We start from the raw sequence: 16,195 nt of genomic DNA, 5'->3' as shown, positions 1-16,195 counted from the left end.
GTTCGGCCAAGCCATCGCCGCTACCGCACTGGTGCCTGCGCTGCCACCATCCACCTGCTGCTTACTAGCTGCATTGCTCTGCTACTACTTCTCATACAGGTAGCTGGGAAGTGGCAGCTTAAGTCATCACACTCTGGCTCTGCCCCTCCTGGACCCCCCTTGTGTGTCTGCACTCTGCAGCTTCTTCTGGGAGAGAGGATGTCTCTCCCAGCCCACCCCCAGCCCACTCACAGTGCCCTGCAAAGAGCCACACCGTTAGGGCGGGTGGAAGAGGACAGCTACTGAGCAGCGGCAGGCACTGTCACTAACAGCAGGACTCTAGTGAGGTCCAGCTGCAAGGCAGGTTGGTTGTGTATAAGGGGCTACCTGGCGCAATGTGTATAATGAGTCTACTTGGCCCAATGTGTATAATGGTCTACCTGGTGCAATGTGTATAAGGGGCTAACTGGTGCAACGTGTATAATGGTCTACCTGGCGCAATGTGTATAAGGTGCTACCTGGTGCAATGTGTATAAGGGGCTACTTGGCACAATGTGTATAATGGGCTACCTGGTGCATTGTGTATAAGGGGCTACCTGGCGTAATGGGTATAAGGGGCTCTAACTGGCGCAATGTGTATAATGGGCTACCTGGCACAATGTGTATAAGGTGCTACCTGGAACAATGTGCATAAAAGGCTACCAGGTGCAATGTGTATAAGGGGCTACCTGGTGCAATGTGTATAAGGGGCTCTACCTGGTGCAATGTGTATAAGGGGCTACCTGGCGCAATGCGTACAAGGGGCTATCTGGCATAATGTGTATAAGTTGCTCTACTGTGGCATAACGTGTATAAGGTTTATTACTGTGTGGTGTAATGTGACTAATATATACTAGTGTGCGGTGTAATGTAATATGAATTATTTAGCCATGCCCCTTCCCAATTAAGCCACGCCTCTATTTTTATAAAGGGGTGCACACTATCCCTATTTTAAATATGGGGGGCTCCAGTTATCTCTCGGGCACTGGGCACCAAAATGTCTAGTTACGGCTCTGCCTTACAGTAGCTGATTATTATAAGCGAAAGATAAAGCTTCTGTTCAAGGTTAATTTAGAATACAGCCAGGAACACAATGTTTGCTTTCATAACCAGTTTAACATATTCATACCCACATTTTCTATTCGAGTCCCCTAGAGCTCAAGGCACATTCTAGGAGTGAAGCCTCTTAGGCAAGACTGCGATGACTTACCTGCAGGACTATGGCTGGTACAGAGAATATCATTGCCTCATTAAACACTGGATTTCTATCATCGCGTTTCACTGCTGTCTTTTTCTTACTGATCTTCCTCCCATCCTGTAACAGGTAGACCTTCACAAATGGGTCTGTGGATTCAAGTAAACAGGTCATTGTGAAATGCAGACTGTATGTGCTAAATATAAGTTAATATAAGGTAATGCTGGTACAATATTATTAGTGATCTGTGAAATCAAACAAGTTAGAGGGTGTTGAGACCTATCACATATGAAGTAACATTTTCTGATACCATTACGCACTAATAATTACCAAAATTACAAGTCGGTATGATTAGCTAAAGTGACCTAATCATTAAACATGCTAAGTAAATTGTTAATGGCTTGAAATCAGACAATTCAGTATTTTATATACTGATTTAGGGGTGTAGTATGATACGCCGGCAGCCAGGCTCCCGGCAGCCAGCATACCGGCGTCAGAATCCCGACCGCCGGCATACCGACAGCTGGGCAAGTGCAAATGAGCCCCTTGCGGGCTTGCTGCGCTCGCCGCGCTGCGGGCGCGGTACCTATACTACCTCCAGGGGGGTCGTGGATCCCCACGAGGGAGAAAAGTTGTCGTATGTCGGGTTTCCGGCACCGGTATACTGTGCGCTGGGATCCCAACAGCCGGCAAACTGAAGACCACCCCTGATTTAGATAGATGGGGGTGGGGTGCCAATAGGAGCTATTAGCAATATAATGTAACAGAGAGCAGGTACGGGGGTAATGTGGGAGGGTGATTTACAAGTGCCAATAAAGCAGCACATAAAAAAGACAGCAGACTATTAAATATATGATAAAAATGCTAAGAGCAAAATAGATGAACTAGAATAACAAAGTCTGAAGAGAGCTTAGAAAAGGAAGATATAATTGAGCTACCTTGTCATACATAGGGAGAAGCTTTATCAAAGCTTGGAGAGAGAGAAAGTGGAGAAAGACAAAGCACCAACCAATAAGCTCCTGACATTTTTGAAGCACAGCCTGTAAAATGACAGTTAGGAGCTGATTGGTTAGTACTTTATATCTCTCCAATGTTTGATAAAAGTTTCCCCTTCGTCCTTAATGTGTTGCAGAATGAATTCCATGTACATTGAGTTCTGAGGGCTGCATGGAATGTTTAAAGAAGAGTAAAATAAAGGCCCAGATTTATCAAGCCTTGATAAAGAGTGATAAATTGCATGGTGATAAAGTACCAGCCAATCAGCTCCTAACTGCCATATTACAGGCTATATTTGAAAAAGTCACGGGTCACGTGACGAAACGCGTCAGGACTCCTCCTACCTTCTCACTGAATACCTGCACATTCCAGGATACAGCCACTTCTGCCTGAAATCCACCGGCATCAATAGCAAGCAGCCAGCATTCAATACGGAATTAAGCCGTGAGCTCTGTGCGGCTATTGTGACATCATCCTCCCTCCCGTTGACCACCGGCGGACGGTGCACGTCCAGGTAGTCTAGGAAGAGAATCACAATACAGCTGGACACACGTGGCGGTTTCCATCAAACAGCCGCACACCTGCTTTCTCCACATATTCTCACAGCATTGATTTGGTGAGCATCTGCAGGACAATCCAGCTCGAATCAGTGTTGTTTCTATATCCACACACGTCACCTATCCTCCTGCTACACATTTCTCTGGGCAAGTCTTGGACTCACCCGGGGACGCTCGGGTTCACCAGCCCATATGGAGAGGTAAACTTCTATACACCATTGATTTATACATGCCGGTCATCCATATTGAAGTTGGCTATTTCTACGTGCAGCGAACGGTGTCTTATATATGAATCATATTCAGCAGTTGTAGCTACAGTGTCTTTACGGACTGCAACATATTGTTACATTTGAACTTTCTATTAGCCATCTCAGTGAGCTCCATTGATATAGGAACCATTGTAACAGCTTAGATAATACACATGTTTTTGCATTCAAATCAGTAATTTACGATTAATATTACTTATGAATTGGTTTTATTAAGTGGTAAAAGATTTTATTGGATCTTTGTGAATATTAAATATATATTTTATAAATTGATCTGACTCTTTGGTTGTAACTGAACCTGGATAATTATGGTGTTCGGATGTCATGAGCGCCTCTATTAATTTCTCTTTCTGAAAAATAACAGGAGCTGATTGGTTGGTACTTTATCACGTGCAATTTATCACTCTAAAAGGCTTGATAAATCTGGGCCAAAGTTTGCATATACAAGCCTTTAGGGTTACAAGGTACATAATCACTCTCCCATGTGTCTCATATTCCTAGAACCCTTCTACTTGTTTTGTTTGCAGATTATTGCTGCTAGATCCCATATGCTGGTATACTTAATACATACTGTATAAAAAACAAAAACAAATCCACACTACAAGATCTTTTGAGTTCCTCGCACAAAGCAGCGGAAAAATGTCCTTTTTTTGTCCCTACACAGACTGCCTATACTGCACGCTAGCCATTACTTGCACTCCGTTTTTAGGACAATCTCACAGAAAAATATTATAAACCCTTTAGTTCATTAGTTGTAAATGGCCCTTATTTCACCTCCCTCATCTCTTCTAGATTCAAATCTGAACTTTATCTTGAGATGGGCATCTCTCCGGGGTCAACAAATGGGTTTCACACTTTCCTCCTATGCAACTAATCGATACTCTAAGTGCTTTTTATCTTACAATGAAAATGATACCTGCTAGCAGCTAATCAGGTGATGACGTATAATATTTTACATCAGGCATACCTTAAGTCGAGGCAGAGACACCTTGTAGCCTCTCCTCAAACCAGGTTGGGGATGTAGAAGCTGACCTTTTCATTGTTTTTGGCTTTGCAACCTATACAGCATACGGTAATGCCACTTATGCGCTTTCATTTCAAAATGACCCCACAATGCCGGACAGGTCAAACTTGTATGCCGTCAACAACAAAATGTGACTGTACTATTGATCCTGGCAATACTACAGTACAACAGTGGATACACACTGCACGACCATCCTTGGAAATATCAACATCCAGATTATTGTTCTTGTCCAGATGGACTAGTTAGAGACTACCCACCATAAAGAACTAATAATTTCAGCCCTTTTCTAATGTTGGAAGTGGTTTGTGCAAGTTCTTCCATTAAAGATTAAACTGGCACTTAAACATATGTTTGGAGTATACATCATAGCAAGATGTTTTCCATGTTAGTGTAAACCAATCTAATGGTCCACCAGATTGCTAGGTTCTTAATGGGCTGTATGATATGGTCACCCAGCAATGTTGGCCAAGGGTCAGGGTGTGAAAGTGAAGAAAGATAAAATATGTGAGGTTATGTGTGGACTGTACAGAGGAGATGTACTTAGATAGGGAAGCATTTTAGGTTACCTGGGTGGGTTCGGAATTTGATAAGCTTATCTCAAGAGGTGAATTTTCATGAGACGATTGAAGGTTTGGAGACTAGAGGTAAGTCTTATTGTGCATGGGAAGGCATTCCACAGAGGGGGTGCAGCCTGGATAAAGTCCTGTAATTTTGAGTGAGAGCAAGTAATGCGTGTGTATGTGAGACGCAGATCTTATGCAGAGCGGAGAGGGTAGGGAGATATTTTGAGGTGAGTGAAGAGATATATGTTGGTGCAGTTTGGTTAATAGCCTTGTATGTCAGTAAAAGTATTTTATATTGAATACAGTAGAATACCGTTTACCAATGGAGAGACTGACAGAGTGGAACCACAGACGAAGAATGTCTAGCGAGGAAGATTAGCCTCGCAGCTGCATTCAAAATATATTGTAGTGGTGAGGGTCTATTTTTGGGAAGACCAGTAAGGAGACTATTGCAATAATCAATGCGGGAGATAATGAGTGCATGGATTACACTTTTTGCTATGTCTTCTGTAAGATGTGGTTATATTTTGGATATATGTGGATATAGTGATTGGCAGTCTCCTAGGTAATAGAAATTCTACGTAGAAAACCGTGAGCTCACATATGACTAGTGATGTCCCTGTAAGACAGAGCTTGAAGTAACGAAGAACCTTCTATAAAAATGAAAAAATATGACACTTAGAATCTCGAGCAATCTACATTCAAAAATGCTACATATCTGAATTACTCTAAACATGTATTTTAAAAAAAAATATTTTTATTTAGGCTCAATACAGACATAAAAGCAGTTACACAAATATTGGTCGAATGTAACACTCCTTTACAAACTGCAAATGCTGTTTTATAGTATCATTTGCCTATTTTTAGCACTTGCACCTGGATGAGAAGGGTAGGCACTTGGATTTTATGGACCAGATAGATTGCAGCAGTTGATGCGAATAAATGGGCAAATTAGGGTCATTGCTTGCTAAAGACAGATTAGTGACATGAATCATATTTGCCAACTCTCCCTGAATGCCAGGGAGATTCCCGGAAATAATGGTAGGAGCTGATGGGGTGTTGAGACCATTTCTAAGGAGCATACAGTAGCTTGCATGATTTTGCAGTGTGCATGTTCTGATAATGGGTACGTACAGTGTAGGGGTTGCAGTGTCATACACAATTTGATCCCTTCTAAACTTAGAACTGAAGAGGCAGGCTGTGGTGGATCGTTCGGTGAGGGTGTGGTCATGCAAATGCAGGATATACAGATCTGGATATTACCGATAACACCCATGTTTGGTGTGTATCTTTTGCAACTAGTGTAGGGAAGGTGCTGGTGCCCAATCAGTTTCTTTCTTCTCACACACCCCATCCTTAGCCAATAGCGTGCTGTGCTGGGTTCCTGCTCAAAGTTTTGTGTTAACCCCTGTAGCTTTTGTACCAGCTCTCACACAGCTATAGGTAATATAATAAATATAACGGACATCTGCTCCAGCCAATCCCACTCAACCCTGCCCCATCGCCCTGGGACTGTGGCCAAAGCCCGTGCACACAGGTCTGCACAGGGGTGGGGCCTAGCTGTGTGGGGATGGGAAGAATGCATCTTACTGTGACACTGTAGACCACTCACTTCTCATGCAGACACTACAATCCCTAGGTCTTAAAGACACAGCCCTTTCTAGGTTCCTATCCTATCTATCTAATCGCTCCTTCAGTGTTCGCTTCTCTGAATCTACCTCCTCTTCGTTACCTCTTTCAGTTGGAGTACCGCAAGGCTCAGTCTTGGGTCCTCTGCTTTTCTCTATCTATACCTCATCTCTTGGTAAACTAATCAGCTCTTTTGGTTTTCAGTATCATCTGTACGCAGATGATACTCAAATCTACCTATCCTCCCCTGACTTGCCCTATCTGTACTGGGCCGTGTCACTGAATGCCTTTCTGCCATTTCATCCTGGATGACATCTCGCCACCTCAAACTGAATATTTCAAAGACAGAGTTAATTATATTTCCACCGGCCAATAGTAGGTACCAACCTGATATCTCTATCACTGTTGAAAACTCGACTATCTACCCTACCCCACAAGCTCGCTGCCTAGGTGTCATTCTTGATTCTGATCTGTCCTTTGTTCCCCACATTCAATCTGTCTCAAGATCATGTTACATGCATCTAAAAAACATATCCAAAATACGACCATACCTTACACAAGACACAGCTAAAACGCTAATCCACGCTCTCATTATCTCCCGCACTGATTATTGCAATAGTCTCCTTACTGGTCTTCCCAAAACGAGACTCTCACCACTACAATCCATTCTGAATGCAACGGCGAGGCTTATCTTCCTCGCTAGACGTTCATAGTCTGCAGATCTAATCTGTCAGTCCCTCCATTGGTTACCTGTACTCTACCGCATTCAATATAAAATACTTTTACTCACACACAAGGCCATTAACCAAACTACACCAACGTACATCCCTTTGCTTATCTCAAAATATCTCCCAACCCGATCTCTTCGCTCTTCACAAGACCTGCGTCTCTCATCCACACTCATTACTCGCTCCCACTCACGATTGCAGGACTTTCATCGGGCTGCACCCACTCTGTGGAATGCCCTACCACGCACAATAAGACTCTCCTCTAGTCTCCAAACCTTCAAGCGTTCCCTGAAAACTCACCTCTTTAGGCAAGCATATCAAATTCCAGAACCGCCCACATAAGTTTCATAAACTTTCCTATCAAATTACATCCACTCTGTACAGTCAACACATATCCTCACATGTCTTCTCATTCTTCACTTTCTCTTCCTCTCAAACCCGGTCCATCGTTGCTGTATGACCATATCATACAGCCCTCCAAGAACCTTTGCAATCTGGCAAACAACTATGCAATAGATAGCACCTTTCCTTGTGTACACATGCCTATTTCCCTACAGATTGTACCTCTATGACTGTTATCACACAGTTTGTTATTGTTATTTGAAATTGTAAAACGCATCGGAATTTGCTGCGCTATATAAGAAACTGTTAATAATAATAATAATAATAATAATAAATAGCAGACAAACCACGTCCCCCATGTACAACATGATGACCTCAATTCTATTAGCGCTCATCTTTAATAATATATCCTCTAAGCCATTATAGCATCAAAATAGCCTGATTTTCTCTCTTTGGACTTGAAGATCTCCCTATTATCAGTGCACTTATTACCCCACCGTAGTATCCTCCTATTACCCCACTGTAGTATCCCACCTATTACCCCACTGTAGTATCCCACCTATTACCCCACTGTAGTATCCCACGCACATTGTCACTCACCTCATGTGGTGAGATATCAGTCATTACCTTTGTACCTCTCCATCTGTGCCTCTCTTGACGGGATCCGTTTCATTTGCCAGCGGTCAGGATACAGACGCCGGAATCCCGCCATCCTGCAATGCCGCCAGTCAGAATACCGGCACTACAGGGCTTTTCCCACTCGTGGGTGTCCATGACACCCATAGGGCGATAATGGATCCTGTTTCGAAGGCAGCGAGCCACCGAGCCCGCAAGGGGACTCTTTGCGCTCACCCCTTCTGCCGGCATACTGGTGGCCGGGATGCCGCTGTCGGTATATTGACAGCCAGCATCCCGTACACTGGTAAATCATACTGAATCCCTCTTGACGGTAGATGCACGTTCAAGTCACTACTTCCAGGTGTGTGGTCAGCTGCTGAGGCTAACAAGCCTTGCGCCAAGTCCAGTCCAGTCCTTAGTACCGGTATTACATTTCAAACCTGATGTTTATTTCACACAAGAAACAACCTGTAGCTACTGTATCTGCGAGTTTGCGCTTTTTTGTACAAATGCTTTAGAAAGTGTTTGATTCTTTCTTTAGCATTTGTTTTTTTATTATGGTTTCTTCTCACATAAAATATGTTTTCCATTTTCTACAATCCCCTAATATTGCCGGTGTACATCATACGTGAGGCTTTTACAATGTTCCTGCAGCTTTATAAGTGAAAACTATCATGATAAATCACGTCCACTACACAGCACATACATATTTAGCAGTAATATTCTTCTGTTCTGCAGGGATGTACAAAACAATGACTGCTGTTTCATTTAATGAAGTACAGTAATTACCTGCCGTGGCCTTATTTTCCGTCCACACTAAGTTCTTCCCCTTCACTACGACCACAGTGAGGCGCTCGGCAGTAGGAAGGTAACTGAGAGACAGCAGAATTTCTCCTACAGTGTCTGTGGTCTGAAAGACAGTATTTTGGTTGTCCATCACAGATTTTCATATACTCTTGTATTTACCGATATATATACAGATACAAAAGTCATCGACTACGACCAAGCGGAGCAGATTTCATTAACACAATGTATTACAGTAAACTGCAGCAACATTCAAAAAGGACAAATCCGATGGTGAATCGGACAAAACAAATCTTATGTACAGTATAAAGAAAAAAAACGCTTAGATGAGATCTATCCATTGTGGCTTCTGTCCAATAGATTCTACATACTGTATGCAAGGTGTTACACTCAGACGTTAACACAGGACGCGTTTAAAATACTGCCCGTCGGGATCTTGGCGGCCGCAATACCGACGCCGTAATCCCGACAGGGGTACAATCCCGCAGCCGGAATACCAGCGAGGTAGGTGATTGTCCCTCTGCGGGTGTTCACTGAGGGAGAATAGAACCTGTGGTGAGCTAAGCGAGCCACCGTGCCCGCAAGGAGCCTCCTTGCGCTCGCCCCCCCCCCCCCTGCCGGCATTCTGGCAATCGGGATGCCGCTGTCGGTACAATGACAGCTGGCATCCAGTACGCGATCCTGTGAAGACACATGGTAATGTTAAGTGCACTTCCCTCTCTCATTTTCCTTCTTCCTGATCTATCCTTTCATATAGTTGTTTTATGGCCATCTCTATGGAATCCTTTTTTCACCGTGCCTCTATGCAATTGGTTTAAACCACAGGTTCTCAAACTCGGTCCTCAGGACCCCACGGTTCCGGTATGAATGGTCGACCATGTTATGGTCGACAGTCATTAGGTCGACCACTATTGGTCGACACTGACATGGTCGACATGGACACTTGGTCGACACATGAAAATGGTCGACACGTGAAAAGGTCGACATGAGTTTTTTAACTTTTTTTGGTGTCGTTTTTTGCGTAAAGTGACTGGGAACCCCAATTAGTGCACCGCTTCGCTCGCCATGCTTCGGGCATGGTGCCTTCGCTCCGCTACCGCTTCGCTCGGCACAGATTACCGTTCCAATCGTAGTCCACGTGGATCGTAAAGTATGGAAAAGTTCCCCAAAAGAAAAAAAAGTTAAAAAACTCATGTCGACCTTTCATGTGTCGACCATGTGTCCATGTCGACCATGTCAATGTCGACCTATAGTGGTCGACCTAATGACTGTCGACCATAACATGGTCGACCATCTGAACGTATACCGGACCCCACACGGTTCATGTTTTGCAGGTCACCTGTAGATTTTTGAAATGTGACAGTTGGTGATACACAGTGCACCTGCTGGGTGACATGGAAAACGTGAACCGTGTGGGGTCCTGAAGACCGAGTTTGAGAACCACTGGGTTAAACCTTGCTTATCTAACCATTGTTTTGGGCGGATTTAATTAAGTGTGAGGTCCTGTTGGTAGAGCAGAAGAGGAGAAGGGCCAAAATGCAATAAATTAGTTAAATGTAAAACACATCCCTCAAACACATTAAACAGATACAAAAATGCCGTGTGCTGGATACACAGTATTATTACTTGCGTTAACATACAATAAAAAACGCAATACACATTGGGGGTCATTCTGACCCGATCGCACGCTGCAGTTTATCGCAACGGTGTGATCGGGTCAGTACTGCGCATGCGCCGGCGTGCGGCACCGGTGCATGCCAGACGGCCGACGGCCGTCGTTGCCTAGTGATCGCCTCTGCCTGATTGACAGGCAGAGGCGGTCACTGGGCGGGAGGGGGCTGAACGGCTGCGTTAAGCTGTCGTTTAGGGGGTGCTGTATGGCAAACACAGGCGTGGCCAGATCATTGAGGGGTGGGCCGCGGTGGCTGCGTGACATCACACGCTGCCGCTGCGACACGGGCAGCGAAGAAGTTCTCCCGGCCAGCCGCAGGAGCTGTGCTTACGGGGAGGTACACCTGAAATGCAAAAGCCTCGCCGCTGTGCAATGCTTTTGCACTTCTGCGGGGGGGGCTTACTGACATGCGGGGCTGACTAGCCCTGTGCTGGGCATCCCCCCGCATGTCTGAGTGCCCGATCGTAGCTGTTCTAAATTTAGCACAGCTACGATCAACTCGGAATGACCCCCATTGCTTTATAAGACAAATGTAATTTATTGTCAGTGTAATTTTCATTTGTAAGCTACTTAATACATTTCTACCCATGGCTCTTGTCTAGCAAGGGGAATACTATTCTATTATACAGTACAATACATTTTTGCGGGTCTGGACTATGTATTCTGTGTGTAAGGCTGTCCCCGTGTAGCTGAACAGTGCAGGGTTTATTTCATGGGTACAGTATGTCCATTAAATAGGCCTGGTCACCTATTCATTTATGTGGATCTATTTAGCTAGGCATTATTAGTTACAATTTTAGAGTTCTTCATTTTAAAATAATGCAAGTAACAGGAGAGAGATAACTGTAATGCTGCCATTTGGAAAATTGTGAGATATCTAAGCTTATTAACTAATAATTAGGAAGCTCTATGAACTTTGATTTTGATTTTTTTTATATCTAGCAGTGTATTTAACACTATTGTTTTGCTGTTGCAGTGGGCAGGTGTGGAACATCACCAGGCCCTATAGGAAAACCTAGGTAGGGGTCCGGTAATGCCACAATAGCCTTCCGTGCCCCCTTCAAAGAGCAAAGAGGAGGCCTTTTATGAGAATGCTCATCCACCCTGTGGATCTATCACGCATTCGCTGTTCAGCAGAGCATTGGGCCTCAGTGAGTGCGGTTCCATGGTGTGGTGGTGAGAGCATTGGGCCTCAGTGAGTGCGGTTCCATGGTGTGGTGGTGAGAGCATTGGGCCTCAGTGAGTGCGGTTCCATGGTGTGGTGGTGAGAGCATTGGGCCTCAGTGAGTGCGGTTCCTGAGTGCGGTTCCATGGTGTGGTGGTGAGAGCATTGGGCCTCAGTGAGTGCGGTTCCATGGTGTGGTGGTGAGAGCATTGGGCCTCAGTGAGTTCGGTTCCATGGTGTGGTGGTGAGAGCATTGGGCCTCAGTGAGTGCAGTTCCATGGTGTGGTGGTGAGAGCATTGGGCCTCAGTGAGTGCAGTTCCATGGTGTGGTGGTGAGAGCATTGGGCCTCAGTGAGTGCAGTTCCATGGTGTGGTGGTGAGAGCATTGGGCCTCAGTGAGTGCGGTTCCATGGTGTGGTGCTGGAGAGGAGGTACCGGGCTCCTCCATCTTCAGGAATCACAGCAGCCTCAACCCCAATACCCATGGAAGTTTCAAAAATGGTAATGAACCTAATCTATGCTGTTGCTGATGTCAAAACGCAAGGATTGGACGCTTGCTCATCTATAATCTCCCACTTTGGGTGTATATAGCAGCTGGCTGAGCTGCAGTACCTATTGTTATAGTTACTATTCTAACAGGGGCGTAAATACAGGAGACAATAGAAGACTGTCGCCTCCAGGCACCAGCCCTGAAGGGGCACACTGACCTCCTCCACTGATCCAGGTTCTGCTCTATGCGCCCCAGAGCAGGAATAAGCAGGGAGCCCAAGGGCATGTGCCGCGGTCCTGCCTCTCCCTGTCTGGGTGCCTTGGGGTGGTGGAAGTGAATATGAATGTGATCTGCAAGAGACAAGGCCCCGCCCACAGCAGCCGACACTTATGGGGGGGAGGGAGGGGGGGAGACTTCCTCTTGAGTGCATTCTCTCCCCAGCCTAACATCTCCTCCAGCTGTACAGGCAGCCGGACAGGGGGACCATGTCCCCCTTAGCAGGTGATCTGGGGCACAGGTAATTAGAAACCCCCTCATCTTGGCTGGAGAGTGTGTGTGTGTCTGGGTGCTGCTGGGACGGGATGTTCGTAGTGAATGCAATCGGAGAGGAACACCAACTATCTCGCCTCCAAGCTCATAGTATGAATGTATGCCAAAATCTAACGTTTAATTGAAGCTAGTTCTTTGGTTTAGATAATGAATGTAATATGTGTATTATGCCTAATTAAACAAACCTATTAAATGACACTGTCTTCTAAATATATATTATACCATATATTATGCATAGGGGCACTGAGAAGGGGAGGCTGAGTACAAAGTACCAGGGCAAGGCTTGCCTTAGGAGCCCATAGCATTACTGGATTATATAATACTCCCTACTTTTCTGGGCAGCAATATTTAATCTGCTGTTGACACAAGGATGCACAGTATATACCGGTCCAACCTCATCCACCTTATGCACAGGAAGGTGAAACCGAACAGGGGCAGGAAATTTCCCAGGCCAATACCTGAGCTGGCAACTTCCTATTGGTCCATGTACTCACAACCCCAGTGTGGGAAGTTGGGACCAATAAGTCATTAAGCTCTGCCTCAGAGGCCCTGATTACTGATTGGATGTCTCAACGCTTTCTTAAACTTAACATGTCTAAGACTGAGCTGATTATCTTCCCACCCTCCCACACAACCTCAACTCCCACAATTCCTTATCTATTGATGGCACAACTATCTCCTCTAGCCCCCAAGTGTGATGTCTTGGAGTAATCCTAGACTGCTCCCTTTCCTTCAAACCAGACATTAAGCAGCTTTAACAAACTTGCCGGTTTCATCTCAAAAATATTTCCAGGATCAGACCCTTTCTCACCCAGGATGCTACTAAGACTCTTATCCACTCACTGGTCATCTCCAGGCTAGACTACTGTATTCTCCTTCTAACTGGCATCCCTGACAAATGCCTCTCTCCACTCAATGCTGCTGCCCGGCTCATCTTCCTCACCAAACGCATTACGTCCACCTCCCCTCTCCTACAAGCCCTTCGCTGGCTTCCCTTCCCTTTCAGATTCCATTTCAAGCTTCTCACACTCCCTTCAAAGCCCTCACCCACTCCTCTCCTATTTACATCTCTGACCTTATCTCCCTCTACACTCCCGCCTGTCTTCTACGCTCTGCTAATGCACGCCACCTCTCCTGCCTACTGATTACTTCCTCCCACACCTACCTTTAAGATTTCTCACGTGCTGCTCCCCTTCTCTGGAATTCTCTACCTCTCCCCCTCAGACTCTTCACCTCTCCACAGAACTTCAAAAAGGCTCTGAAGACCCACTTCTTCACCAAACCCAGCCTAATCTCATCCCTACCCCCTGTTCCTCGCTCACTGTCTACCCCATCTGTGTCACCCCTGTCTGTCTGCCCCTCCCCTTTAGAATGTAGACTCTCACAAGTAGGGCTCTTCCCTCATATGCTTATCCTTTTCTTTAATAATCTTCGACTGCATCAAATCCCGTGGTTTTCTGCCACCTGATACTTATTTTTGTGTCATCTGCTTCTGTAGCCATGTTTATTTACCCTGTACTTGTCCTATATTGTCTTCAACTTTAAGTCACTGTTTTTCTGTTTTATTTATGTACTCTGTAATTGGGCGCTCTGGAACCTTTGTGGCGCCATATAAATAAAGGTTTATGTAATAATACTACACATTTAAAATAAAAAAAGATATAAAAAGTAATTTGAAACAACCTTGTTAACATCTTGCAGGTATATCCATGTATTGAAAGGACGAATTGTCAGGTCCAGGTCTGATAACTTCAGTTCTGCTACTCCTGTGCTGACATTCCTTTCATCCCCATCTATTCCAAAAATAGAGAACCTCAAGCTATTTTCTTCCAGTGCCAGCGGATCCAGAGGAATAGAAAACCTTTCATCAAATAGGACTGAATAAGCATTTCTCTGTATCTGTCAAAACAAAAATGGTAAGCACATGTCAAAAGAAGGAACTTAATGGGAGTAGTGCAGGAAGAAATATTTCATTCTCTCCTCGCCAAATTCAAAATAGGTAATTTTGTTTTGAAACAAAACAAACTAAGTGACAATTTATCAACTCGGGATGATTACTGTGAACGTCTGATTGCAGCTGTGAAAAACTTGCTACAATTCACACTAGATAACACAGCAACAGTTATTTACAGCAAGAGGAATAAACTGGGAAATATATATATATAAAATGTATTTTCTCCAAACGTGTCACAATCCGAACGGCTCCGAACTTCCGGGATCTGAAGCAATCGAGCCAGGGCAGATCCAAGCACGCTGACGGATCTCACGGTTTCAGCTTGAGCACCAATTTCAAAATCCCATTAAGTCAATAGGCTGACCGCTGATTGGATGAGAGAGACGTCTGTCACGGCTCTCAGCCAATCAGATTGTCCCCATAGACTTTAATGGCAGCCCGCACAATACTAATGACTCCACTGTCCGCACTGCCGACATCGCCACCTGCACTGCCAGCACTTACGCACTGAGGATACTGCCGGCACTCCAGCACTGCTGACACCAACACACTGAGGATATTGCTGACACTCCTGCTCTGTCGACACAACCAGCACTGCTAACTCAGCCGGCACCCCCACACTGCCGTCATTGCTGACACATCCCAGCACTGAGGACACCGCCGGCACTCCTGCATTGATGACACTATTGGCACCCCTGCACTGAGGACACCGCCAACATTCCTGCCCTGCCGACACCACCAGCACCCCAGGAGTACTGACACCACCAGCAACCCCACACTGATGACAATGCCTGCACTGCTGGTACCCTTGCAGTGAGGATACCCCTATACTGCCGACACAGACTGAAGTACCGACTCCGTCAGCAACTCCATACCGAGGACACTGCTGGCACCCCCGCACTGAGGACACCACCATCACTGCCGACACACCAGCACCCCTGCAGTGAGGACACCCCTGCACTGCTGACACAGCCAGCAGTACTGACACCACCAGCTCCCTGCCCTGAGGACACCACCGTCACTGCAGACACCGCCCTCACCCCAGCAGTATCGAAACCGCTGGCAACCTTACACTGAGGACTCTGCCAGCACCCCTGACACTCCAGCATTGAGGACACCATCGGCATCCCCTGTCATAGTAAGTGCACTATTGGTGTGTCTGCCCTGCACTGTATCCTGCATTGTAGACCCACAATGTATCCCGCACTATATCCATTCCACACCGTATCCAACCCGCACTGTATCTGACCAGCAATGTATCCCGCACCATGGGGGTGATTCCGAGTTGATAGCTCGCAAGCTGCTTTTAGCAGCTTTGCACACGCTAAGCCGCCGCCCACTGGGAGTGAATCTTAGCTTATCAAAATTGCGAACGAAAGATTAGCAGAATTGCGAATAGACACTTCTTAGCAGTTTCTGAGTAGCTCCAGACTTACTCGGCATCTGCGATCAGTTCAGTGCTTGTCGTTCCTGGTTTGACGTCACAAACACACCCAGCGTTTGCCCAGACACTCCTCCGTTTCTCCAGCCACTCCCGCGTTTTTCCCAGAAACGGTAGCGTTTTTTCACACACACCCATAAAACGGCCTGTTTCCGCCCAGAAACACCTACTTCCTGTCAATCAC

General features: G+C 45.6%; 1 protein-coding gene across 4 annotated transcripts in view; it reads right to left on the bottom strand.

Annotated features, from left to right (window-relative positions):
* SYT12 (synaptotagmin 12) overlaps positions 1-16,195 on the bottom strand; it is a 307,494-nt gene that overhangs the window by 17,020 nt on the left and 274,279 nt on the right. For all 4 annotated transcript variants that reach the window (XM_063944347.1, XM_063944345.1, XM_063944346.1 and 1 more), the window contains 3 exons: positions 14,300-14,515; positions 8,726-8,846; positions 1,229-1,362 (listed from right to left, as the gene is read on the bottom strand). In XM_063944347.1, the coding sequence (XP_063800417.1) occupies positions 1,229-1,362; positions 8,726-8,846; positions 14,300-14,515 (471 nt within the window). The remainder of the gene's footprint in view (positions 1-1,228; positions 1,363-8,725; positions 8,847-14,299; positions 14,516-16,195) is intronic.

Source organism: Pseudophryne corroboree, chromosome 11 (genome assembly GCF_028390025.1).
Source record: "Pseudophryne corroboree isolate aPseCor3 chromosome 11, aPseCor3.hap2, whole genome shotgun sequence".
Classification (NCBI taxonomy): Eukaryota; Metazoa; Chordata; class Amphibia; order Anura; family Myobatrachidae; genus Pseudophryne; species Pseudophryne corroboree.
Note: the sequence above shows the minus strand (reverse complement) of the source record. Positions and strands in the feature narration are given on the sequence as shown.